The sequence below is a fragment of the Poecilia reticulata genome, linkage group LG11 (assembly GCF_000633615.1).
Source record: "Poecilia reticulata strain Guanapo linkage group LG11, Guppy_female_1.0+MT, whole genome shotgun sequence".
NCBI lineage: Eukaryota > Metazoa > Chordata > Actinopteri > Cyprinodontiformes > Poeciliidae > Poecilia > Poecilia reticulata.
In genome coordinates this window covers 23663253-23691159 of record NC_024341.1, presented here as the reverse complement: position 1 = coordinate 23691159, position 27907 = coordinate 23663253, and the positions used below count along the sequence as shown (strand labels likewise).

The window sequence follows — 27907 nt, the reverse complement described above, 5'->3', positions numbered from 1 at the left end:
AGATAATGTTTTTATTTCCTTACAAAATTAAATAATTTGAAGACTGTTTTTGTATTTATTCTTTCCTTATCAGATTTTAATGTTAGAATGATTATCTGAAATACTTACTGCAAGTGTGTGAAATGTCCAAAACAGAAGTAGCACTTTTTTAGCATTTCTTATGAGAAATAATAACTCACCCAGTTTTTTCAGGGAGCTGTAGCGGCTGAGTTCTGGTTTCATCACCGCCTCGTAGGACGGGGGCAGCTGCGCCAGGTTGTGGAAGGAGTGGGAGAAAGACGGGTGGCTGCTGTTGTGTCTCATGCTCCCGGTGAGGATGCCGACCCCTCCCGAACCTTTACCGCTTCCTGAAATCAGGCTGGGCCCGGACGACAGCTGGGAGGTGTTGTTCAAACGAGGCCCGCGCTCTGAGGAGAGACAGGAAGAGATGGACAGGAGGAAGGAACAAAAAAAAAGCAAGTTAGAGATTAAAAAAGATTGGATATGAATATGAAAAAGTAATGGATGGAAGGAGAGTAGAAGGAAAACAATGAAGTGAGAGTTCAGGTAGAGTAAAACCCCTTAGACTTTTATCATGTTACAACAGGAAACATCAATGTAATTTATTGGGTTTATACATGACAGAAACACAAAGTAGTCAATAATTATGAGGCAAACGGAGAATTATACACTATTTTCAACATTTAAGTTATTAAAAAATCTTAAAACATCAAGAAATCTTATCTAAAGACATGGCCGTCCTTATACAAAGAAAAAAGAAAAAAAAAGGATGCCAGTAAATATGTGAATGAAAGAGCTCTTCTAAACTTTTTGTGGAAGAAAAACACCATCCACAACCAGAAACATGGTGGCAGCATCATGCTGTGGGAGAGGGACAGATCTACACAGTGTGAAATACCTGGAGGACAAAGCTTCTAAATGTACAACATGTGTTATAATGGCCCAGTCAAAGTCCARACCTAAATATGACATATGAAAATTGATGCTAACGAATACGAATGCTCTCTATYCAATCTGACTGAGTTTGAGCTACAAAGAAAAATGGACCAAATATTTTAATTTCAATCGCAAGACATGCAAAGCTGGTACAGACACRTCACAAAAGACTCAACAGAGATACACAGAAACACACTTTTAACATTTTTTTTTCTCTTTTTCACTGTTGCTACTTTGTGTCTGTTGCAAAACCCCAATAAAATTAATTCAAGGTTTTGGTTGTAACATTTTTAAATAACCAAGGGGTAAAGATTTTTAAAAGGAACTCTAAGGGGTAATGAAAGGAAATGTAATATGTATAAAAGGAAGAGAAAAGAAAAAAATGAAAATAAAATAATGTAATTTAAACAAGAAGCAAAAAAAGTAAATGAARAAAGGAAAGGGAAGACTGAACAAAGGAAGAATCTACAAGCTGGGTAACTATCAGTGAACACAGGAAGTGTCTCTTAGCTCCATGGCGACCATCTATAAATACAACTCTGTACTGCTCATCTAAGATTGCAACACCAACATATCAGCCACATATAAATACACAGAAACACACTGATGGCTTCAGGAAGAATCTTAGTGCACATACAGTCACATTTATGCAAAGTGCAAAAGCAGCACATAGATCAGTAAACACAGAAATGACTTGTCTTATGTGAGGTTAGCAACATGGAGGAGGAGGAGAGGGGGGCATAGATGCCTGCTTTGCAGCATGGACACTGATATCAGTTACGTCATAAAGTATACAAACACATCCATATATGCTGCAAACAGCAGAGAGACGGAGCYGTAAATGAGCCAGCATGTGGGTGCACTCAGCAGGGACCTCACATGTGGATTCAAACAGAGACAAACGCTCAGATCTTCAATCGGAAACATGCCGATCAGTCACGATCATCCAAACGGGGATCAGAAATGTTGGATCTATGARGRGAGACAAAGRGAAACTACACCTCTGGGAGTGAGAGCGGGAAAAACTGGAGAACAACAATTAAAGGTTGCATAACGTGGCCATTTACCGTTTCCTGTCTTCAATACAGGCACTAGCAGAGTTCATTCAGGGTGGGAACGGTTATGGGCTGCGATCTTGTTAAGATAACTGCAGGACATATACTGGTCATTGACCATTGACAGTAATGGGCTGTAATGGCCAATGATGTCTCTGTTAAGTGCCACCCAGGGAACACACACCACATCGACCTCTGTACTTGTTACACACATACACACGCACACACATTGTGTAAAAAAAGCAATGCTAGTTCTGCGATAGTTTTAGTTTAAGGCTGGGAGTGAACATGATGAAGGCTGACAGAGAAAACAAGCAGAAAGCATCAAGGACTGAACATAACATACYGTGTTTATGTACCAGCATACAACTTAACACAAAGGTGACCGTGTGTGTTCATGTGTGTTTGTATATGTACAGAGAATCTTTATGGAAATCTTCTCAGATTTRTTCATTTTATGTGATGCAGGGAACSACTTCACTGAGCTCCTCTCTGCACTGCCGCCTTTCCAACTCCAGATGGTATCCACTAAATACTAACAGAGTCAGATTAACCACTTTAGGGGGAGAGAAAAAAAAAACCATCTGCGCATGAGAAATTAGCTATTTTCTTTACAATTACTACACATCTTTTTAAGTAATCCAAAATGTTTTTTAATAAATTTCAGTTGTCTGAAAAAGAAATCCCTTCTAGTTTATGATTTATTAGCCACGTTTCTTCTAATTCAGGTTCTTCTAAGCAAATCTAGAATTATCATCAAAAGTTTACATTTGTCATTATGGGAATAAATGTCACCAATTCTGGGGAAAAATCTAAAGCATTATAATGATCAAACATAAAACCTTACCTAGTTTTATTAACAAGAACTGATTGCAAAGGTTTAAATTTGTGGACTGAAAATTGGGATAAAGTTCAAWATGTGACTCTAATAAAGTGGCTGTTAAAATGGAAAAACAAGAAGAATCCATCAAAAAAAAAAAAGAAACAAGCCAAAAAGAGAAGAGGTCATGTAATGGAATATGACTAAAAGAGGACAAACGATCCAATAAAGGTTTAAAAGCTCTRAAACCACAACCGCCTGATCATTAGAGGACATTAATGAGCTAAAATCCAGAAGGTGCTTGAAAGATTTTTCTGTTAAATTCAGTGTCTCTTCCTGATATCCATTAACCCAAATTAAAGCCAGTGCAACAAATGGTAGACGTTCCCAGGCTTCGATTCCAAATGTAACCGAAAACATCAATTACTTTTAGTTTTCTTTTACTAATGAACGTCATCAGTGCAACATCTGTAGGCAAAGCTGGCTCTAATCACTGCAGATGCCTTCTTGTGTAATTCATTCCAGAGGAAACGCATGTAGGTGTAGACGCTCAGAATAACTCGCACTAAAACTTAAAAAGTTCAGCGAAAATCACGCTGATCTCTTTACCATCAGATCGCCATGGTAACCACATCCTACAGAACCTTCATCAGCGTTACTTTACATTCAGGAGTAGCTCATTTCCTCCCATGGACGTAACTTACATCAGCTTTTTTTTGTTCTTTTTRGATAAACGACTAGCATTGCTTTTTGTTTTCTTGGTGCAAAGCTGGGGAGAAACAGAGAGCCGCTCTGTTCGCACCAAACCCYCYTCTCATGTTCRGTGTCAGCTGTAAGCACTCGCACGTCACTGTGGCACAGAGATTAAAAAATGAAAAGAGAGAAGAACAGGCACATTTGGAAGCAGGCTTGTGGTGGTAGTGGGTGACGAGAGGTGGGCAGACAGACTTGCAGTAAAGCCAGGGCAGGCCAGACAACTTTAAGCTCACGCTCTTATGAACAACGTGCCAATTTCAACACAGCTTCCACACAGAGAAGCCACACACAGACACAGTGTTGAGAATGGCGCAGCTGTTTTAAGAGCGCCAACAGAGACAGACGAACAGGGTGGTGGGGAGGCCGTGGGTCCGGCCGGCAGCGYGCCGCCGCCCGCGCTGGACTCGCGCTGCTAACCACGAGGCTTACCGATGGTAGCAGAGTGTTTGGGGCTGGAGGCAGACCCCTGCTGGTTAAAAGGGTGGTGCAAGTTCCCAGCTGCAGAGAGAGCAGAGCCAACAAACTGATGGACGACCACTCGAGAGACAGAGAGCGTGTGTCGCGTAAGCATTTGTGTCAGTATAGAGACAGAGAGGGACAGCGGTAGAGACAGCAGAGAGAGGAGAAATGGACAGGAAGGAGAAAACAGCATTCCCTCCAGGAATTATATTTCTGTCTGTTTCATTTGTTTTCAGGTCTGAATTTTTGCACCAAGCTTAATTCAGCCAAATGTGCGTACAAAATGACTTAGGAGCTTCTCTAACAGAAGGTTTGACAATTATCTCATCAGTATTTTCTGCAGRACAGTCCAAATCGTGGAGAGAATGAAAGAAAATCAGAATCAGAGGAAGAGAAAGAATGGAAAGCAAAGGGAGAATATTGGTTAATTCATTTATTCTCACTGCAACTTTGAGCTTTTTCTCTCACCTCCACTGATCCCCATCGCAACAAAAATATYCCATGTCCCACTTTATTAAATTCTATAAGCTGTGCATTTTTCTCAGCATTTTATTAATCGTCACAAAAAATGACAATGAAAGGTCAAAACGTGAATTAGATAGGATTTTCATGGTTATATATCATATTATGTGTCGATTTTTCCTGTACGAAATATGTGGCTCAGAAATGTATACGGTTCTTTGCAAAGTTCTCATAATTGCATATATTGTATTGTAGTAAAAGACRAAGATAATTAAAAACCATTTGTAGTTAAAAAATAGTTTAATAACTTCCTTATCTGTGTTGTTTCGGTTTAAAAGCAAGTTTATTCATTTCCTTTCCTGTAAAACTGCAGCRTCTGACAGCATCTCAGTCCCAGCAAAATGTTTTCCACCTCAAGTGCGAATTGTGTTACTGCTACTGAGTTTGAAGTGAGATCTGAAAACCAGGAGAACAGCAGTGATAATTACCCTCCCTATCACTCGGGACGCAGTGAGCAAGCTGGATCCGAAGGCTCGTGTAACCTGGATGTGACACTGTCGCTTTATGTTTTCACCTCCGCAAACATGCGAACGCGTTGGCTTCGACTCGCGCCGCTCTGTCACTTACTGCGGTTGTCTTTCAACTGCAGGACGGGGGTGTACAGGTTTTTGGACGTGCGGCCGTCGGATGTGGTGGCGGTCAGCACGGCGGCGTTGTTCCTGTCTCCCTGCWGCACGGGGCTCGATTGGTGACGCAAAATGTCCACCAGGGATCTGAGTCAGTGCAGGAAAGATGAGTGGATCAGAGCAGAGAAAGGTGAAAAGAGGGTATCATTCAAAACATGCACTTTTTATCTTTAGTGTCTTGTTTTAACTGTTTGTTTTTTTTATGATGTCAAAAATATAAAGTATCACTTTTAAAAAAAATGTTTCCTTCCATTTAAATTATAGGACTAAAAGTGTCAATTATCTTTCACTTTGTACATTTGTATTGAAATTAAGTCAAAAGTTCAGATATTAAACATAAACGTAAATAATTTAAGCCCTTTATGTACGGAGCAGTATTCCTGTCTGGAGATGCTGATGAAAGAACTCAAAAATAAACCTTAAAAACCCCCAAGTGATGGTAAAATTGAGAGAGCATGACCCAGTCCCAGAAAACTGAATGAAAACTACAGGAACGTTAAGAGGAAACCCCCCGACTGCTGGAGGTCAGCAGCTTGATAAAGGCAGTGCTTTTTTTTTCCATAGTAATTTATAGCTATTTCTTCCTCACTGTTAACTTTCCTTTAGGGCAGACTTTAATTAAATGAAAAGCGATAATAGTAAATAAYAATTCCCTGATCCATCGCCTCAGTAATTGCTACCACAAATCACCCAGCCTGCTTTAACTCTGGTGGGTGTCGAAGAGCAAAGTGAGCCCAGAAYGAGACGGAAAWTCAAAGCATCAGTGTTTTTAATTTWWWAAAAAAGTTCAGAGTTCAGATTAGCAACTGTTTACTTTAAGTTCTATCAGTGGAAAATAATGAAACACATTTTATTTCGGGCTCTATGAGACAGCTCTTCAGTCGGTCTCACCTGGGCATGTTGACATCTCTGTTGCGGGGTCGACGCGCCACCTTGCTGAAGGCGACCCTGACGCCCACAGCCACCACCAGCGTGAAGGATATCACCCCTCCRATCACGTAACCCGTACTGGAGAGAAAAAAAAAAGCATAAAGTCACGCAGACACAGGCAGAAAAAGAGAAAAATGTATGGTTTCTAGTGTCCTGCTCTCAATCSCTTAGTGGCTTTAACGAAGCAGTTCCACCCAAAAACGGTTCAGTTAAGTATTTCAGCAGGTTTGAACCTCTGCATTCAGAAACAATAAGAGMTTAGACCAGGTATCAGGTATTCAACTTGATATTTTGGATTGCTATAATTTGCTTTCGCATTGTAATAACAAACCAAACCCAAAAAATCAGATCAGTTCCACTTTGAATGTGGTACTAAARTKTAGATACATATCTGATGATAATACCAGTCCTGGCTCTGACTGCACATCCAAAACAGACTCCCCTTCATGTTGTGATGATCTTGTGACAAAACTGTCGTTTCTCATTGCTGCACAACTTTAAAACCAATCCAAACGCAGTTTAATCCATTATTACTCCCATGAAGAGTGTGCTGTTGGGTGATGTCAACGATCTTTTTCTGTCAATTTAGGTTTGTAAACGGTTCACACTCAAGTGTCATTGTGGTCGGGTTTTAGTCGGTGGTTAGGACCAGGCAAAAAAAAAACAAACAAAAAGACAACGGATTTCAGCAAAAATATCAAAATTAAGCATCAAGACCTGCTGTGTGAACAAAGCTACTCATTGGGACTCAAATTATTTACTTCCTCACCTATTACCAAAACTTTACAATGATATTCCCTAAAGTTGAAATCCTAATGTATATTTATATTTGGTTTTCAATAAGGCTGGCGTTTTGGTAATACATTTAGTGTACATTGATCTAAACAAATTATTTATATGCATCATGTGATTGTTTTCAACCCTGACCTGCTGCTCTGCTGCTGCAGCGTCTCGAAGTCGGGGTCGGGCTTGTTGGCAGCAGGCACGCTGACGGGGGCCTGCGGGTCAGCCCACACGGGGGAAATGTAGTTTTTGCAGGACTCCTGGTCCAGTCGGTTCCTCCGGTGCTCGCAGCAGAACCGGTATTGGCAGGTACCACAGCAGTAGCGATACGTGCCCTTGGAGCAGTTGAACGTGTTGTCGAAGTGCCCCATGACGTCATAGTAACCCCTGGGGAGCGAAGCATAAAACATAAATCTGAACTTCTGTGATGAATGTGTTTCATCACATCCCACCAAGTCTTAAAATCTGGAGTGTATTAAAAATAAAAAAAACAACAACACTAGTACAAAAGGCAAGATAGAAATTAACAGAAGTCATGAATAAGAAATTAAAACAGACAGAAAGTTGAAAGCTTATGTATGTTTTGGATCTCGTCTTATATTTCCCTGCTTGTTCTGCTTCTGGCTGCCTGAATGTGGTCGCAGTGKGTGGCTTGCCAACAGACAACTGATTTAGAGCTGATTATCTGTTGCCTAGCAACAGCAAGACGCCTCTCAGTGCAGAACATGAGCTTTGGTGGGATCAAGATGAGAGCTGCAGGAGAATCATGATGTTCTTTGCTTTTATGGCGTTCAGTAAGATGAACACATTAAACGAGCCGGTGGAAGCTGCAGTCACTCAAACAGCAGCCTCACTTCTGCAAAAGGCAAAATACTATAATCCTTTTTTCTTAAACTTAACCCAAATGCACTTTTCAGATTTTAATTTTCAACCTTCGATTGTTTTCCTTGCTCCCGTCAATTTTTCTCATTTTATTTTATTTTCCCTTTTTGACCTTGGTAAGCAGGGATGAGCTCAACCTGCAGATTTGGCTGGACAACATGAACATGTTTCATGCAAACAGCTCAGATTTTTATCTGTTGTCTGTTTCTAACATGCTTTTAGTCTCTCTGGCTGTATTTCCATTCATGTGGAACTTTTTCTAATATCTAGAGATKAACATATTTAGCACTAAAGCGGTTTGTTACATGTCTTAACTATGTCTTCACAGGTGAATCTAGGGAACCAAGGCACTTCAAGGTTTTTWAAAAAACACAGTTTAATAGACAGCTTAAATTTTAAAGTCATTTTAAATAAATTCCAGGCAAAGTGCCACAGTGACCAGAGCTTAGTTTGGCTTTGTGGAGCATTAAGTAACGTAGTGCTGGTCCACCCACACCTGTGCACTGTTTGCCAGCTGGCTAAAAGATTTCTAAACCAATTGTTTCATGCTTACAAAATATGTTTGAATGTATTTCTTGTTGTGAAAAACTTTTATCATGTAGATTCCAAAGGAGCATCACCCATCCCCTTTGTTAAAGTAACACTGCAATTTCATTTTTAACTGGTACCAACAGRAAGCATGAATGTAAAGCAGCAGACTGAAGCTGGGGCTAACTGGAAACTACTGCTAACTTCAGCAAGTGTTTATTCTACAATTCTGCCTAATTTTATGTATGAGAATTGAAATAATAAGACTCAAATGTGACATTATTAGCATAACTGTAAACTAATATGTTATTTTAATAGAAGTAGGGATTATAGTTTATTTTTTTGGTTTATTTTGATACCAATTGACTTTTCAATTACAGGTATACCAGCCTCAAATTGTGGAACAACTTTTATTCTGTAGTTATTTTACTACCTTTGTAGTGCTTTGTTTTGCAGAATACTAAACATTTTTTGTATTTTTTCGATTGCTATAATTTGTTTTCACAAGTACAATTTGACTTTAGCAAAAATAAGTGCATCACAGGACATTCATACCTGCAAACTTCTCCATTATCCACCAACGGCGGGGCCACCTGGGCCCCGCTGAGCGGGGGCTTCAGTGGGTTTTCCGTGGCRTTCCGTGGAAACATCCTCTGTGGGAGGGGCTTYGGGGGGAGCTCAGCCATCGCCGCCGGATCGTCATCGTCCTTCATCTCAGCCGCTTTCGGTGGCACTTTGGATCCGCCGCGGGGGTTTGACTTGTAGCCGGTCAGGAGGAACAAGGTGCTGCCCGTTTTTCCAGCAGAGGTGCCACTGCTGCCGTCAGGCRTCCTGGCGTCGCCGTCGGCATCTCGCCGCTCCACGGTGACGGTCAGGGAGGAAACGGRGAGGCAGGAGAAAAGCAACAGGATGACAAAAAGGGAAATCATCCTCTTTGGAAGCGTGGACTTCATTGTTCTGGGGTAAAGTTCTTCAGCCGTGATTTAGAAAAGGAAACTATCAGAGTTCAACTCCAAGATGGCGTCTGGCTGAAATATAAAAACCTTTGTGATGAAAATGTTTTAACTTCAGTTTTTAGTTCAGATGCGGTTCAGCAGCTGTTTTATGAATGTGTTTGGCATTTCACTCGTTCATCTGAATGTAAACATTTCTCTGGATAGAAATCCTTCCCAAGAGCAGCTTGTGTAAACATTGAGGTTTTCAGAGAGTTTAGGCCCTGTTCAAACTGCCTGTAAAACAGTTTAATAAACCAGCCAACATTAACTTCACAATATGACTGTGTTGAGTGGCACTGGGTTCTGAATAATTAGTAGAGGTCTGTCAGCTGACAGAGTGGCATTTTTTTCCCCCTTGGCCAAAACTCAAAACTTTTCAAAATGGCAGTATTTACACGTTTACTGTAAACAAAAGAAAAGAGTTGGAGGAAAACTGTAAACTCTTAACAAAATGACCAACGGGAACGCTCGACTTGGCACGTAACAAATTGCTATGGAAACGGTGGATTGTAAACATTTAGCGCTGTATGTAAACTTCAGATCGCTCGAACCGATGTTGGATCTATTCTTCTGGGAGTTTGGCACTTCTGTTGTCCGTTGTAAATAAATAAAAAATAATAATAATAATCTGACATGGAAAGAAAATAATTTTATTCCAGGCTATGTGTCTGTAAACAGTGATGGCAGCTTCAGAGTTCYTTGTKTAACAAGCTGAAAGAAAATCAGTTTGAATTTGGCACAAGCTTCTTCAGTTTGTACATCTTCTACAAGATACTATCAATTTCCATCATGAGCTCCACTAAGTAACTTAGATGAATCAGTAAAGGTCTGTATGCTTAGGAGTTTGGTCTAAATACTGGGGTTTAAAACTGTGAGCTATGATGTTGTTCAATGAATTTACTGCAGATGAACAGCATTGAGCAGCATCAGGACTTTCRAGRAAAAAGGTTTTTCCAGCAGCTAGTGGAATGAAACGGTCAGTCCATTAAACTGGAATGTCAATGGAAGCTGGCGAGAACTTAAAAACTGAAGACTTTTCTTTAAAAAAAAAAAAAAGCCGCAGATTTATGTGCGATCGATACCCTTGCTCGAGTGTCTCTGCTCTGAGTTTAGCTTGGCCCAACAGAAGAGAACAAAGGAGGGCTTGGGCCCGGTTCTAGCAGGGCAGCGAGGTTCTGCCCMCAGAACAGACATGAAACTGTCTGGATTCATCCGTCAACGCAGAGGAAAACGGAACGCAGACGGGGAACTCGGCGTGGTCGCTGTGGCTGCCACGATTCGACGCCGCGGACGATCCGACTGCACAATTCTTGAAAAAGCAGTTAGAAAAACTACAAACTTACAAGATCCTCTTTCCTCCAAACATAAGAATTTGGGTTTTTTTCATGAGCAGTTGCCTCATGGGTTCCCTGAATGTGTGTGTGCACCAATATGACGAAGATCACTTTGTTAGAAAACAAAACTCTAAAACACTGTGAGAAGCTTTGCAAATGTAAAAGTTAATCTGTATGGCTGGTGTTCGGTATGGCTTCAGGTTATGATCTTTTTTTTTTTTTTCCTTCTTATAAAATTTTTTTTCTTTCACGTACAAACATGAGTACAGTGAAAGGTTTTAAATTGCATGTTTTTTTTCAGGAGTAAAAAGAAGAATGCTGAAGAGCTCACTGGGACTTGATAAAGGGGGATTTCACGTCAGTAATCAAGCTCAACATATGGAAGAAACGAGACGACAATGACTGAGAAGCCTTTCTAATGTAAGCAACTGGAAGAAGGAGATAGGCAAAGTGTCAACAGTGTTTCACAGCGCAGACTGAGAGGACAGTATACGTCTAAGCCTTTTGAGACAGCAGCAGCGGCGGCGGCGGTGAAGATGGCGGGCTTGGATTTATCTGGTCAAACTTGGCTTGTGTTACCCGTCAGTCAAAACGGCGCTCTGATTTAAAATAAAACCTTCAGACGCCGTCAGAGAATTATCACTTCTCACCACATGCTTCCTCTGTCACAACGCAAACTGTTTATAAAGCACTTTGAACCAATAATGCACTGATTATGGTCTTGGCAGGAAAATCATGCAGTTTTCACATTAAGAGCAGCAAACACTGAAAGATTAAGTAGTCAGGAGTAAATAAGTCGTTAATATGATGGTGGACTTAAAGGTTCACGTTGGCAAATAAATCAGGTTCTGAGGCTGGTTTGACTAGATACTGTATGATTATGTAGAGAAATGTAGTTTCATTAAATATTGTTTTTTGCTTTTTTTGACACAGTCAGTTTGGCATCTGCTTTTGGTTTCGCTGGAGAAGAAAAAGAAGAACACAAAGAAAAAGCTCTGAATCCTTCATCCAGGCCATGAAAAAGGGGAGGAAAGAAAAAAAAAAGTGAAATGTAAAGCAGGAGTTTGAAAGTTGAAAGAAGGGGAGCTGGGAAAATTCCCCCACTTGATAATGAGATGTTCCCGATCTGGTCGTTCACTCTGGTTTGATCACAGGTTCCACAGTTTTCTCTCTGCAAGACAAGAAAACATAAGAGGGAACATTAAAAACCTACATTTATATATGTTGTCTGTAATAACTTGTGGAAAAGGACGAAAAATAGGTCAGTGTCCATCGGTGGTCAATATTCACACAAGATCGCAATATTCACCAACATTTTCTTTATACACCAAGTTTTAATGACATCCCCAAATTCAGCAGAGAAACCTGAAAATTGTTCACATCACTTGTATGTTTAGCTGAAGCTCTACTGTGTAGCAGTTTACATGAATCAACACTAAAACATGAAGATTCAAACATAAGGAAATGTTTGATTTTGTAAAAACTAAAAGGGGAAGCATTTTCAAGACTTTTCTACTTATAGACTGTCAAACATGAATTAAATTATCCTACAATCATCACAGATTCTTTAAAACCCATTGTGTGCTTTTTGAGAACAAACTAAGGAATGGGCTTACGTCATTTTCCCATTATAATTACATATTTTTCTGCGGAAAGTCGGATCCAAAGATGGATTGTAGGCTATGCTTCTGTCTAAACAGTCAGCTCTGCTTCTGCTTGTTTTTCCATACTGTGACCTATCACCTCCGTCAAACCCATTTTATCGAAAGCACCAATCAGAACTTGTCTTGTCTAAATTTAGTAAATTATTTAAACAGAATACACTCATATATATGCAATAATGTCAGCAGTGGGCTGTAAGCATGGCAGTCCACCGTTAAACAGAAAGCAATAACACCACTACACAGCTATACTGGTATCATCAGATGTATAATTGAAGTGCATGCGTCATACAAAATGTAGCCTGCTTTTCAGAATGCAGCATACCATCACACATAAAACAGGAGCTGACAGCAGAGATGTGACTTTGATAGAGGTAGCAGGGGACGCGAGAGATGCCATATGGACCCATCTGACAGAGGGACAGAGGAAGAAATGGATCACAGATGTGTGAATGTGTTCTGTTTACAGAATGAGGCCTTCGTCGCTGGGAGTGGTCCAGCATCACACTGCTCTAAAGATCTCATTATTTTATAATACTATTGATGTGACTACAAAATGTATGAAATGAGTCAGAATGTTACATTCATCAAGTGTGACACTGACTAAAATTAGTCTGTTTGTGAAAGAAAAATCTCTTTCTGTAAAGTAGGGATGCAGAAAAGCATGCGAGATGTGAAAACATAGTTAAATGTTGCTATGGTGACATAAACAAACAGATCAAATTAAAGAAATTAAACTTTCTATTTCAACAACAACTCTCTTGAAAAACTTGCGTCCGGCTACAGCTGCTGTATTAGAAATGAAAATCTAGTTTAATTGCAACATAGTTATTAAGGATATTAGAAAAACCTTTTTATGCCCCTGCTACATTCTGCTGCTTTACAGTTATACTTTGAAAGTCATACTGCAGATAAATTTGCAGATTTGGTGTTCCTGTATAGTCTGTATAGAATTTTATATTTTCATAATGTGGATAATTTGGAAAAATACTTTTTTAATATTGACTATATAAACTATTAATATTGACATTGGTCCTAATGTCTGTATTGGTGCATCACTAATAGGTATAAAGCATATTTTTTGTGTCAGGTTCTGCTAATGACTGACTGTAACTGCAAAGACATTTCTCATTAATGCCTCTGTTATGTCTGTCATTGAACTGGATTTTTGCCTCTAAACAAAAATGACACTTTGCAAAGCTTAATGAACTCAGATAGAGCCAATACAGAATTCAGAGCCCAAATACTTGGATCCAGAGTCAGAATAATACACCGCCTCAAAATGAAAACATACCCCAGCAGTGAGTGCTGTTAATTTTAACTCACTTATGATTCATTTTCAGGTTACAGTTACAAAAAAAGCAGCTTTAATTTATGGTATCAGTCATCTGCTAATTGCAGATAGAATTTACTGTATTTTTTTTTTCTTCACTTTCGCCCAAGACTCTTGGATCCTTCTGTTACATTTCAGAGCAAACAGAAATGAGATCACCATCAGGACAAGACTCATCTCCTGGAGCAACAACAATACCTCCAGCTGATACTGTAGCAGTCAGAGCGGCGGCGCCAAAAACAGAGAAACCTCAACAAGACGGCAGAGCAGGAGAGCTTGGAAAATAAATGATCGGTTGTAAAATGTAAGTGAAGGGGAAAAAATATAAGAACAGTATGTTCTGGGGTTAGGGTCGGAGCTGAACTATATCCTGAATCACAATAACCTAAATAGGCCGGTCCTCCTCTCTGCTGGAAAGTTCTGGGCGCTCTGCTGCCCTGACAGCTTGGCTTCACATCAGTGTGTCTCGACCCTCCAGGGGCTTTTCCGACCCGCTTCCTCAGATGTCGTAATTAAGAAGCCCCCGCTGACAAATAGCCGAACTTCCACTGGCTTTCTAGGCGGCAAGTGTAATGATTCAATAAAAACCGGGAATATGTGAGCGCATGGATAAAAGTGTGGATTTAACACATTGAAGTTAACACTTTTATGCTCTGCATGGAGCTGAAGAACCATTTTTTTCTCTTCATTATAACGGTTGAGCCTGTAAAGAAGTGTAGGGTATTAGATGCAATAAAACTAACACAGAAAGAGCACTGGAAAGAAAAATGATCCATGTCATGGATGAATTTATACCCTGTCTCATCTGGCAGTCTGTCTGTCCAACACACTGTCTGCCTGCACTATTTTCTGGTGAACCTGCCAGTGTGGCTGCATGTACATCCCCGCTGTTATCCCTCTGTCTTCCTGCTTCTCCCGTCTCCCTGCTGATCTCGGTCATTCGCCTTGCTGTGTTTGTGACACACATGCATGAATTTGTCCTGCTGACTCCCTCTTAGCAGTGTGCACTAGGAGTCACTAACACCTTTACATCATAAATCATTTTACACATGCTTTTGCTACACTACTTTGAACAGTAATAACCTTGTTCAGATAAATGAATTCCCCTTTTGTGGTCAAAGCTGCAACTGCCTGATTTAAGAGAATAAATCTCTGAAGAACACTATGTCTTGGTATTTTTCTATCAGCAAACAAAATGTCAATATTTTTCTATTCATTTATCTAAACTGCAGTAATGGTCTAGTTGAAAATGCAGTTATTTTAAGCGCTGAGTGTTATAAAACCTAAATGTATGAGTAATCCTTCCCTGAGCGATGCAAGCTTTTAGAGTTTGCCGTCTCTGTAATATTGTGCTTCACTTACAGGGATGACAACTTGTAGATCGCAAAGCATATGGACAAGGCTACGGTCAGTGACATACGTTTCTGTTAAGGCTTTTGGTTGCTAAAGTAAAACAGGCGATTTTCGTAAAACAGGACCCTGTTCCTTTTTTTTACATAAAACTACAAAATGCGAGGCATTTTATTTATTATTAATTTAAGTGATAGACCAACAAAAGGCAGTGGAAAACTATGAAGCTAAAAGAAAACCACAGCCATATAAACACAAACACTGATCTTGACAAGAACATGAAACAGGCTTGTTCAGGCCACCAGTGTGCTTTTTATCATTAAACTGCATGTAGTAACAGCATTTAACCATAATTCTAGTTTACTGAAATGTATTACTCATGGAAAAAAATGAGAAAAAATTGTATAATTACATTTCAACAGTTTTCAAACATCAATAATTGGAATTAAGTGCTATGAGGGTTAATCAAAAGTCTTATGATGGCATTTTTAGGCATTTTTTTACGATAACGATAAACGATGCAATAAACGCCTCTAGCTCTGCAGCCTCTCAAGTTTTCTTCCAGGATTGCTCTGTATTTAGCTCCATTCATCCTCCAAACACCATTCAGAGATAAACAATCCCACACCATGATGCTGCCACCACCATGTGTCACCATACTAACAGTGTGTTTAGTCGCATTATAAGTGCAATGTGGAAAAACTCAAAAAAGTTCAACAAACATCAATAATTTTGCAATGCATTGTAACAATTACTGTACAAATCAGTTTTACTGCTCTGACATTTTATTAAATAAAAATACAGACCCAGAATTCAGCCAATCAATAATGAGTGGAGCATTAATTAACCAGAATAGAAAACAGAGTGTGTGCATTTAAGCACTAAAGTATAGATGTTGTTCATGTGTGGTCGTGCTTACGGTGCACTGTAAGTCTGTCTCCATGTTGTGTGCATGACTGACTTCCACTGGCAACAGCACATGAGTTTTAAAGACACAAAAGCTCCCTGACAGGCGGTGACCCCCTCCGTCATGGCACAAACACTATCTTTCCTCACTCCATCCATCCATTCACTCCTTCCCTCCCTCCCTGGCTGTGCGTGGGTTGGAGTGTTTCACTAGGAATAGCTTAGCACCACTGAAAAGAGATAATGTAAAACAACAACAGAGGACAAAAAATGTAACGTTGAAAGAATCTACTCATTTCATGTTTAGGATATTTGCAAATGCGCCACAAATTTTAATAAAAAATAAATAAAAAAAACGTGGCTGTGCTGTCTAACATCCATATCAACACTGTTCAGTCAGCCATAGTCTCAGAAACTAGCATGTTTTAAAGAATCTGCTCTCAGTTTACTCGTCCTCATCCACTCAGTTCCTCCTCTTACACCTCTTTCTTTCATCCACCTCCTCTGACCGCTTGTTTTTACCCACAATCTCAACCTTTGTCTGCCTCCTCTCATCTCCATTCACCCCCTCCTCCTGATACCTCCCCTCTATGAAGCATGCTGGGAAGAGAGCCAGTGCATAAGGGCATGCAGCAGCAGCAGCAGCAGCAGCAGGACTTGCAACAGCGTGGCTCTGTATTCTAATATGGAGTGGGGCGAAGCTTGCAGAGCCTTCAGCGCGGTGAACTCTGTCCATAAAGGTCAATGCACTGCCCTTGTGTTGTCCACTGATGCAGCGATGAAACAAAACAAGCTTCAAAATAAAAATCCATAAATGCACCCTGGTTTTCAGATGACTACATAAAGAGTGAAGTATTCCACGAGGTCCAGGCCTCCATTAACTGTCTGTTATTGCACACAGTGATGAAAAACGGCTTTTCATGGAGGGCGATCTGCTTGTTGAAAACCTGAACTGTCTGTGCACTGTTCAGACTAACTGTTTGGGTTTGTGTTAATGCACATATTGTGCACTAAGCATTATATTTGTCCAATATATCAAAATACAGGGATTAAAAGAGCGTAAAACTAGAGCTAGAGTGGAAGTGATTTCACTCACAACATTGAAATCCAAACCCTAAAATGTGTCCAGTAACAAAACATGGATTCATCCAGTTTGCCTGCAGGAAGGTGGGGGTCTGTTGCCAATCTCCAACATGACAAAACATGGCTGCGGATATGAAAACCCTTAAATCGGCTTTTCTCTCAGTTTAACTACAGTTCCTTCTTGTCGTCACAATTCAGTAGTTTTTGTTTTAATCTGTGTGAGATACTGGAGCGATGCTTAGCTAGTGAGTTAGCAGTAGCTAAAGGAGTAAAGTTTAATTAAACACCATATACGTTTAATTAAAAGAATAATGAAAAGGCCCTTTAAAACACAATAAAAGCGTGTGATTAAAGTGCTTCTGAGGACAGAAACAAACACATTCTAGGAATCCTAACTGATTCTCAGTCACACATTTAGACGTTTCTGTTTCTATTCCTGCACTGAGTTTTAATCCTGTAAACTGGAATTTGTACAATTAGATCAACAAACGCGCCTCATAGAGCCACTATTCAAAAGGTCTTATTTTATCATCTGTACTTACTCCTTACTGTTGCTACATTGTCACTATTTATTAAACTACTGCACATTTTCATATTCTTTTAAACAGGCAATAATTCAATTGGGGCATTATTTCACATAATTGCCCAAAACCAATTATGCGAAATAATTGGTTATTTCGCATAATAACCAATTATTATTGGTTATTATGCGATAATAATAATTGGCATAATAACCAATTATTATGCCAATAATAATTGGCATCAGATGGATATCAGATGGATGGAAATAATATCATCCATCTGAAGATGGATGAATATCAGATGGATGGAAATAAAAACATTTTTAGTCATGGATGAGATTCCAAACCAAACTGACTGCAATATCGAACACATAATATAGTCAAGTAAAAGCTAAAGTTCAGACTTTAAAAATGTCTTTAAAATGTTCAAATATGCAACATTTTTATTTAATTACGGTTACATGAGTAAAAGTAACTTGTTACTTTCCATTATACTTTCACTGCATGTCTGAGTCATGATGGCGCTGAACTCATCCCTCCCTCCATAGTCGGTACCTGATTGTTCTTACGAATAACCCGACATTACAGTCATGTTTCTGGACTGTCGGAGGAAACCAGAGTACCCGGAGAGAACTCACACATGCACAAGGAGAAAAGTCAAACTTCCTGCAGAAACCCAGATGTGAACCCAGAACCTTCAGCGCTACAAACTGTTCCACCATGCAGCCCTGAGCTGAAGTCAGTTTATGTTCAAATCAGAGCAAATTGAACACGACCGATCTTCAGATGGAAATAAACAAAACATAACAAGAATGAATGAATGAATGTACACATATTAAATACAGTAACTATACCAGATGTATTTGGTGCCTGTTAACCTACTTTGGAAACTCACTCACACAGAGGATGAAACAAAAGGATTCTAACTTCGTGTACAGTCATATGCTGATATTTATATTGTAGATAGTGATAATATGATAACCACTGCAGGATATCAAACAATTTTCATGTGAAAGACTTAGATGTTAATCTAATTGGGAGGTTTAAGTAAGGGTTATAAAAGAAACGCTGTTCACTGGAGCTCAACATCCAATCTGAGCTATTTAGAAAGAATGGATATAAAAAAATGGCACATTCATGAGAAAGAGCCAACAAGTGCAGACATTTGCCAAAAGACATCCACCTGTAACGGCAGGTAGAAACGTACTAACTACATATCTACACAAACATTTAACATTTTTATTTGTAAAAAAATCTCCATTCAAAATGCTTGCCTTTGTGTTGCTCTGCTTTAAAAAATTCCAATAAAAATAGCTTAAAGCTTGAAGTTGTTACCTGACAAAATGTATAAAACTGAAGGACATGCCAGATAAATGATAACTAAACAAAGAATACCCAGTTTATTTTATGCCCAAATGCAATAAATATAAATAAATATGAATGTACTGTTGGTATTTTGAGCATGATCCTTGGATGTGCTTAAACTGATACTACAGAAATCTCACTCAGCAGCTGAAAACAGTTCATAATTTCATTCACTTCAAACTTCAGCAATTTAATGGGATCTCTGTCAAATATGTGACATTAAAAATATGCAAGGTTACAATCTGAATGTGGTTTTGAATCTAAAAAACTGAATCTAAAATGAATGACTAGTTACAAAGGAGGAACATATTAAATGTCATGAGCAGGTCAGAGCTGAATCAAGCAAATCTCTGAATATCTGCATTTATAAAAGGATTTAAAATAGGTTATACGTTTTTTAATTATAAAACATACAGTTGAAATCAGACGTTTTTATACTGTATGAAAAGCATTTCCTGCTTATTGTCATCAAGATATGTCAAAATTATTTATATTCTCTAAACGCCAGGATAACGAAAAAATAAAGTAATAGAAAATTGCATTTATTGCCTTAGTCAAATTTAGAAGTTCACATATGGGAACCCTAAAGCTTCTGAAGCATTTGCTCTTAATAACCTTATTAACATTTCAGGAAGCTGAAAAACCTGAGAACATCATTTCAGCTATGAAGCAGGGCGGTGGCAGCATCATGATGTTTACTCTCATTCCCTCTTTGACTGGATTTAATTTAGCAAAAATAAACAGCCCTTCCTGCACACAGTAAAAACCTTCAATGTTTTCACAATGTTTTGTTTCTGAGCTGTAGATTCTGACTTTGCAGCTTTCTCTTCTCCTGCTAAGAGCGTTTATTGACTTGTCTTGTTGGTGCTGCAGCTCGAGCAAAGCTGAGTGGCCACCAAGTGCCGCTGCTCCAACTCTAATTATTTACCAAGAGGTTAGTCATGGCACTCAGGCCTGAAGTTGTGGACTGCTAACAGAATGAGAAAATGAAAACGCTCCTCGCTGGACCGGCGCCTCCCAGTTGGCTGTGAGGGAGGAGCAGATGTGTGAGGCCCGTCTTTCTGCCAAGCTCATCCACCATCTTCAACAGATTGGATTGTGTGGCAAACATCCCACTGCTGCACATACATGACTGCAAAACAGGATGTTTCATTTTCACCCTCCAAAGCCGTCTCCAAAAAAAAATGGCACCTCTTTTTTTTCCCTAGGAAAGTGGAATAATTATCACATGGATTAGTTTGACTAATTTTTCAGTCGATGGTCTTTTCAAAGAAATAGTGGCTTTGCAGGGCGGCAGCTTTGGGACTTTACAGCAAAGAGTGAAAAAAAAAAAAATCAGTGTGTGAGATGTCTCACAATTGTCCTCGTTCATAGTGGCTGTCAAGATCTGCTTCACAGTTATGAAGAGAGCATGTGGATTAATAAGCTGAGCGGGAATGATGTAATTAATTAAAACATTTGCATATTGCATAGTTACTCTTGACACGGATTCACCTCGCAGCATTTGCTGCCTGCTTTACTCAACCTCTTTCCTACTTCACCAGGTTTTTGTTTTTATTTCAAGTGCTTTACAGTTTCAGGGCGTTAGGTAGATAAAAATAATCCTTTTCCTCAGTGCGAATGTAAACCCCACTTTTGCTGTCAACATTTATGTACGTTTATATTCTGGAAATACGTAAGCGTTTAATTGTGTACAGAAAGGGACGTTCGTCTTGCAAAAATAAAGACCAGTCAAGAGTGAAAGAGTATTCACAGTAACCTTGTGACTGGAGTCACTTCTGTGCAGCCATGCAAGGTTTACTATTGCCAATTACATCTAATGCATCAAGGCATGAAAATCACTTCCAGTGTGTTTATACGCTTTCCGTCCTTATTTACGACTGATGTGAATTTCTGGTTACATGACACGAGCTGCTGAAGTTATTTTTAATTAGATGGTATTTTGGATGATTTATTTGCCCTTCTGCATCAGCTGCTGACCTCCATTTTCTTTCATAGAATTGTCTCGAATAGAAACAGTCATGCAGGATGCTGGAAAAACTTTGAAGAAGCAGCTAGGGATTCATAAAGAATTGTTCATTAGTGGTTACAACTTCTGTTGTAGCATTCATTAATAAAAGACAAAATCACATTTATTCTCTTCTTGCTTCTTCGTGTTTCAGATCAGAAAAATTATCCTAGTAGACAAAGATAGTCTGTGCTTATTATTTTATTTAATCTACTCATGAAGTAGACAAACGATCTCTAAAAGCAGAAAAAAATTTTTTTATCCCAAACATCAGACATTTCAGAACAGATGAGAAACAAAGTCACTGTGAACTTAAGGAGTCATTTTGAATACATCTGGTCTATAACAGATCATTTCAGAAAATGATCATCAAATCAACAAACTGTGGTTGCTAAATGTGTTTGAGGCTCTGAAACATTTAAGTGTGGCCAAAAAGCAAACAAGAACTTATTCACTCTATTATACAACCAAGTAATGTGGCTTTATGTTTTATAGATAAATACAAGAAAAGAAATTGGAAAAACTCAACATTATTGAGTCAGATCGTTTTATTACCTTTTATCTTTGGGCTGCTTCATTTTTAAACCAGGTTAAACTGATTTATTTTTTCTTGAAATGATTTCATTTTTTTCTTATGGGATGTAATGTTTGATGAAAACTTATTCTTGTTTTAGGAAATTAATCATTTTTTCAATTTCATATATTGAAAGTGAAGGAAAAATGAGCAATAAAGAATAGATTACAGTGAGCACTTACCCTAACATGAAAGTCTTTAGGTTAAAACTGCATCATATGCTGTCAATATCATTGTGTGAAGTTTTATTTCAAATCTAAATTCAAACTCAAAAATACTTTATTTATCCCAAATAACCAATATTATTTATCACAAAGGAGTAATATTATATGTCTGGTATATGGAATTCACACTTCGGATGCCGATGAGATATTTAGCCCGTCTGAAGTCTCCCTGCAGCAGATCTTCATACCTGATGCATTATTTTGATTCCCTTGACACTAAAGTTTAAATGTACTGATGTTGTCAGTTTGACTATTTTCCAATAATTTTATCATGATTTGATTTTTTTTTTGTAATTATAGGGGAGCTCAACTATGAATAGTGAATCCTGAGAAAGTAGCATCATCCAACATCACCTACAAGTAAAACAAATGCATTTGCTCCTGGTTCTACWGTAGAACAYAAAACCCATTCAGTACAGATTTATCCTCAGCTAGTTGTTATTCACATTGAGAAAACTAATAACTTTAACCCAAATCAAGTCAATAGAGCCATTGATGGACCCCAAATAGATTTCACAAATACTCAAACTTTAAAATATTGAAAGCTCCTGCCAGAAATTCCTGGAAACCCCAGGCAGTGCAGGCTGTCACCAAAATGAYGACTGGTACCAGTAACTGCCAGTGTTTAGTCAGAGTCAGACCTGAAATGTTCCGACAAGATAAAACCGTTACCTGTTATGTTGSTAAAACATTCTAACTGCTTGAAAATAACATTTTATAATTTAGAAATAGTGTGCTATAATATTCATAATGAAAGCTCAGTGACTAACTGACACCCAAWAGTCAACATTTCTATTTGAATCTATTCCAATTTTTTTTAGAAACCATTAAAAACTCTCATGTTAACCATTTCCGAGTAAAATGTATCCTGGTTTAGCTCAAGGAAAACTCTTTAACTAGATTAAAACAGAATTATAAAAACAGACAATAATTTGTCCATATAAAGATCGAGAGTTTTACATCTTATCCCTTTTTTACCGGAAATTCTTCTGCTGTTTAATAGTGAAGGGTTAAGACTGCCTGTTTTAAAATTCATAGTCTGAAGCTTACACCCACAGATGTTGAATCAGGTGGAATAGTCACTGACCAACATGGTAATGTTTGTTCCTAAAGGAGGCCCTGCGCTSACTACACCACCAGCCATGTTCCCACATGTCCGGCTCTGACGCGCACACCTGAGACGCKCCGAAAGTCGAAAGCATAAACGCAGTTGAGGCCATTTAGCTCGGCACATAAGCCCGTTCCCGGCGTACTCTCTGGGGCACACGGAGCCTGAACACCACCAATCAGATTAATCACCACTGACTCACAAAACAGCCATGATGAATGGTGAAAGCTGCAGACGATCCACCTCCTCCAGCTCGCTGGGAATGAGCTCGCAGGCCCAGCAATCTATAGGAGAGCTGGAGTCACCCATCATAAAAGAAAGCACGGCCATTTAAAACCCCTGACAAGTCTGCTTTTTTAGGAAATTAAAGAATGCAACTGAAAAATAGAACCCAGAACAGACTGCATTTTAAAGCAGCACATCTCACTTTGATAGTCTGATAGTTATATCACCAATTTATAAGCTGCAGAACGTATCGTCAGGAGGCTACACAAACTCTCTGACCTGCTCGCTCTCCTGTCAGTGATTCCCTGCATTTCCAAGGATGCCTTCCAAGCAGCCTGCACAGAGTGGGTGAGAACTTGCTGATTTCACCCAAAGGTAGGCGTCTAGAGGCTTACAAACAGCTTGAAAGTGTGATCATTCAGCTGTAGTGCTGCACAAATCGCATAATCGCGTGCAGCTACGCCCCTCACTCAAACTGAACATGTCCTCTGGCGGCACCTGGGTCCAGCAGGGCTTTTCGCTCTGGCCTCATTCAGGACGCTGGTGTGACTCAGCGGCTCTCAGAAAGAGCGTGTGACGACCGTTTTTATTGTTTCTCTTAAGGATCAATCAAGAAACAAAACAACTGATCTATCACTTCACAAAGTGAGTTATTCATTTGTTTCATTTTAGCAACTGGCAGCAAATAGTGTTGTTATGAATGAGACACTGGATTTAAATTTTTTAATTGAAGGTTTCACTACATTAACATTTCTTAATAGGGCAGTAAAAGTGTTAATAGTTGACCTTCACAACTACTGTCATACGCAGGGCGTGTCCTCTAGGAGACAAAGAGGACCCTCTTCATGGCCATTTTTGTGTGCTTTCTTATGTCAAGTTTTATTCATGTGACTTTGTTTGAAGAAAAAGAAACATCTGTTGGTCAGAAAAAAATCATCAGGAATATTTTCATTACTGAGATACTCTTGGCTCAAGATCTGCCATCAAATATCAGCATTTACTCAATGAATGTGTTGATAAAAACCTTGAAAAGTGACCTTATTGCAACAGCCTGGGAACTTTTACTATAATGTGGTGGCATACAAACTATTACTAGGGGGTTTCACGCCAAAGAGCAACACTCTTTGGAGTGAAACCTGTTACTGAGTGAAGAAGACTCAGATTTAACCATTTTCCTCATCAGTGAGTCGTTGAGAACTGAAGTCAGCAGAAGCACAGAGAAAAAAGAAATGATATAAAAGTGAAATGTATTGTCTGCAACATATTGAGCATGTCTGTGTGAGAGGTGTGAGAGAGCGACACTTCCAGCAGAAAACAGGAAGGCTGAACAAAGTTTACAAAAGGTGCTCCATCAGCTAAATGATTTTGTGAAAGCTCTGGCTAAACTAAATATGGTACAAACTTAAAATTTTCTATTGAGATTATCACAAATCTTTTTTTTTCTTTTTTTTWAAATAGAGATGTCAGATACAACTGAACATAAAGTATTTTACTCGAGAGCCAGTTTYGGTACACCTATCCATTAATCCCAGCTAAATTCAGAAAATAATTATGTAGAAAAAATCCAACCAAATGGCGTGTTTTCGTTTATTAAGGCAGATGTACAACAATTAACAGATTAGACATCTTAAAATGTGACCACATGAAGGATGGAAGAAATACTCTGAATGCTGTTCCATTACCTCTTAGCTCTTAAAAAGGAACCAGAATTGGTTAAAATTAGTGTCGACAGATCAGAACTTTACAAACATAATTCTTAGTTGATCATCTCTAATATTCAACGTCTATCTAAAAGAGGTTTCAGTCTGGCAATCTTCAAAGAAAAAGATTGTATGACCATGTTTTTTAATCAAATATTTAATTATCAAGATAAATAAAATAATATTCAGGGCACAAAATGATTAGTTTGCATGTGCGAAATGAAACGGGGTCGTGATGGGCAAATGGGGCTGCAAATTAGTAAAGGTGCAAATCGACCCGCGGCCTGTTTATACTCGCTGCCAGCTGTGTTTAATTACTGATGTGATCAATACTTTCACATGTCATCYAAAATACTCATTTAACTTTCTGTTTGGTTTTGCTATAATTAAAAAAATGAAGTTTTGCCAAGGCAGCCGTCAGGACAAAATGAGCAATTTGTAACTATCAATTTGGCTCTTGGGACTTCTATTTTTTATTTTTTCTGTAATGCTGCGATTGGAGGCTGCACAATAATGTAGAAGTCAGCCTGCTTCTCGCATTACAATGAGGTCCTGGATTCAAGTTTGGATGTTCTTTCTATTTTTATGTGCTCTATCTTTCTCCCATCATCCAAAGCATGATGGGAAAGCATGATTGTTTGTTTCATGTGTGTGTGTGCCGGCCCTTTAATAGACTTTTATGCCTGTTTATGTGTATTCCTGAACAGGAACACTAAACAGGATTCAGCAAATACCGGTGGATGTTTTTATTAAAGCTAGCTTCATTATAAAAAAGAAATATGAAAGTGTGTTTTTAAAAGGAGATCACAAACAGGTGAATTTCAACACATTTTCCATTTGTTACTGTTCTGCAGTTTTCACACCAACTATTTTATGCGGCCTAAAGTGAACCMTGAAGAGCCTGAATTACAGAGGATGGGAAGCAGTTCCCTAATGCACCCTCACTTCAGGGACTGGATGAGACAGGTGTAGGTGTGCTGCTCTAATGATCCTAGTTAAAACACATCCGCAACCACACATGGCCCCGCAACAATATGCAGGGTGATATCATCCACAAACATGCACCTACACACACACACCTACACGGATGAATACCCAAACACACATTCGCACACCTACAAATTCACACAGGCACAGAATAAGTCAGGTAAGGCTAGCCAGCTCCTTTGGGGCCCATGAGAGAGTAAAGTAGGGGGCGGGAGGCGGTTAGTTTGCAGTGTTTCTGCATCAGGACGATGCATTAACATTCATGAGGCAATTATGCTCCCCTTAGAGCAAGTCATGAGTGTGTGTGTGTGTGTGTGTGTGTGTGTGTGTGAGTGTGTGTGTGTGTGTGTGTGTGTCAGTGTTTCTGCAAATGTTCCATCAATCTTTATGTCCTTAAAACTCCACTACATTGCGGAAAACACACTTTTAGGGGAAGGAAAACACAACCCCCTAATTTTAAGCAGCCAGATGAGTCAATGTATGGAAGCTGCTGCTGCATTCAGAGCATCACAGAAGACATAAAATGGGAGGGTTTTTGTTGCATTATGTTGAGGCGTTACAGTGTTGTGTTGTATTGTATGCATGGCAGCGGATRAGAGCGAACACCCCCCTGATAAACACAGTCTACCACACTGCAGCACAAACAACATCGATACAATGAAAGCAATGAAATGCTTCTTCTCCCCCTCAGCTCCCCCCTCCCCGCCGTTTTACGCAGAGAGGATGCTGATCCCAGAGATGCGGCACCAGTCACCATTTTCCCCCTTTAAAAGAGGCGGAGTGGGAGACAATAGCTCGCAAGAACTGATCCACAATGCGGAGGGGATTTTTTTTTTTTTTTAATCGTCTCAGTTAATAAACAGAAGCTCAGCAGTGAAGCGCTCAGACATTGCAGTGCCACACATGCGCCTTAACAGGTTTAAAATGTGCCATCACTTAAAACCTCTACGACTCATTTACCCGTGAATAAACTCTGTTATCCCTGCAGTGCTTTAATGACATTTGCCACCTGAAAAGCAGTCAACATTKAACAACATCTTCTCTAATTTAACATTCCCTTAAACTAACAAGACAAACAGGGAACGTGTTTGTTTTTACCTTTGTTATSTTCGCTCGGTTCCCTCTGTGATCCCAGCGTGGTGAAAGAAAACGTGTCACCTTACATGTTTCATTGTAAATTCCCAGTTCTGGAGCAGGGGGAATTGGTTAGCCGCAGTGACGTTTCTCCTCCAGCATAAACAGAAATCAAGGAAAACAAAAACAAAGCAGAGTTAGAAGCGCATAACCTCAGCGGGGAGGACGGACGTGTCTGCGCAGTAATCCTGTCACGTTAGTTGAGTGCGGGCGCTGCGGTGAACGTCTGACCCGCACCGAGGCTCCGCGTACGTGGCTGCTGCCGCTTCTCCGCCTGCCTCACTGAAACGTGTTACTCTCTCTGAGCGCTGCTGAGCTCCSTGGCCAACTCATTGATTGGTTAATGTGGCGTTTGCCTACGTTCGCATTCCCAAACTGCTGGGAATGAATRRCCAATCCTAAAGCGGCCAGTTCCGATGATCAGATYTGATTGGCTGTCAGATTTGAAAGCGTAAGTTCCCGGCAAAGTCGCGCTTGTGACATRTCATGTAAATATTAATGTGCTGATCGGAAATGCTCCGCCGAATTCATTAACTTATGGACTAAGCAAAACATTCATCAGTCATTAATCGACTTTACTGCTGTGACTAAACAGCCGGTTTTGGATAAASAAGTTCTAAGTGGTTGAATTTTGGGAAATAATTGCAAATCCCGGTACAAACTGCATGGTCAGCCTCTACTTACAGTTCATGACTACTTTATGTCCTAACTGTCAGCCATCCACTTCGGGAAGTTGATGCATCCCCAGAGGTCATTGGGTGAGAGCAGGGGTGAAAGTAAAGGGGTACGGCAGGGTCCTGCGTACCCCTAAAAGATTTAGCTGGGGTACGCAGTACCTGCAAGAGAGGAGCGGCTGTCCACTGACAGTGAACCCACTAATCAGTGGGTTCACTGTGCAGCTGTGAGCTCACCCACTAATTAGCCGTGACTGATTAGTTTTTTCAAGAACGGTCTAAAACACGACTTAATCAGTTATTAAATAACTTTTTTTCCAATTTCATATGGTCTCTGAACTGTTCGTGCTACAGAGCAGGGCTGCAACACGCTGAGGGTTTTGAGTCGATCTCAGCATGAGGTGACAAACTGAACCGATAAGAGCAGC

At 39.5% G+C, this 27907-nt stretch overlaps 1 protein-coding gene across 1 annotated transcript in view; it reads right to left on the bottom strand.

Annotated features, from left to right (window-relative positions):
- The window catches only part of shisa7b (shisa family member 7), a 37677-nt gene extending 10535 nt beyond the window's left edge, over nucleotides 1–27142 (bottom strand). Inside the window, exons 1-7 of the mRNA XM_008422711.2 lie at nucleotides 26770–27142; nucleotides 8853–11797; nucleotides 7032–7274; nucleotides 6066–6182; nucleotides 5116–5261; nucleotides 3997–4065; nucleotides 180–407 (exon numbers count right to left, since the gene is read on the bottom strand). Of these exons, the coding sequence (XP_008420933.1) occupies nucleotides 180–407; nucleotides 3997–4065; nucleotides 5116–5261; nucleotides 6066–6182; nucleotides 7032–7274; nucleotides 8853–9250 (1201 nt within the window). The 5' untranslated portion in view covers nucleotides 9251–11797; nucleotides 26770–27142. The remainder of the gene's footprint in view (nucleotides 1–179; nucleotides 408–3996; nucleotides 4066–5115; nucleotides 5262–6065; nucleotides 6183–7031; nucleotides 7275–8852; nucleotides 11798–26769) is intronic.
- Between the last annotated feature and the right edge of the window lie 765 nt (nucleotides 27143–27907).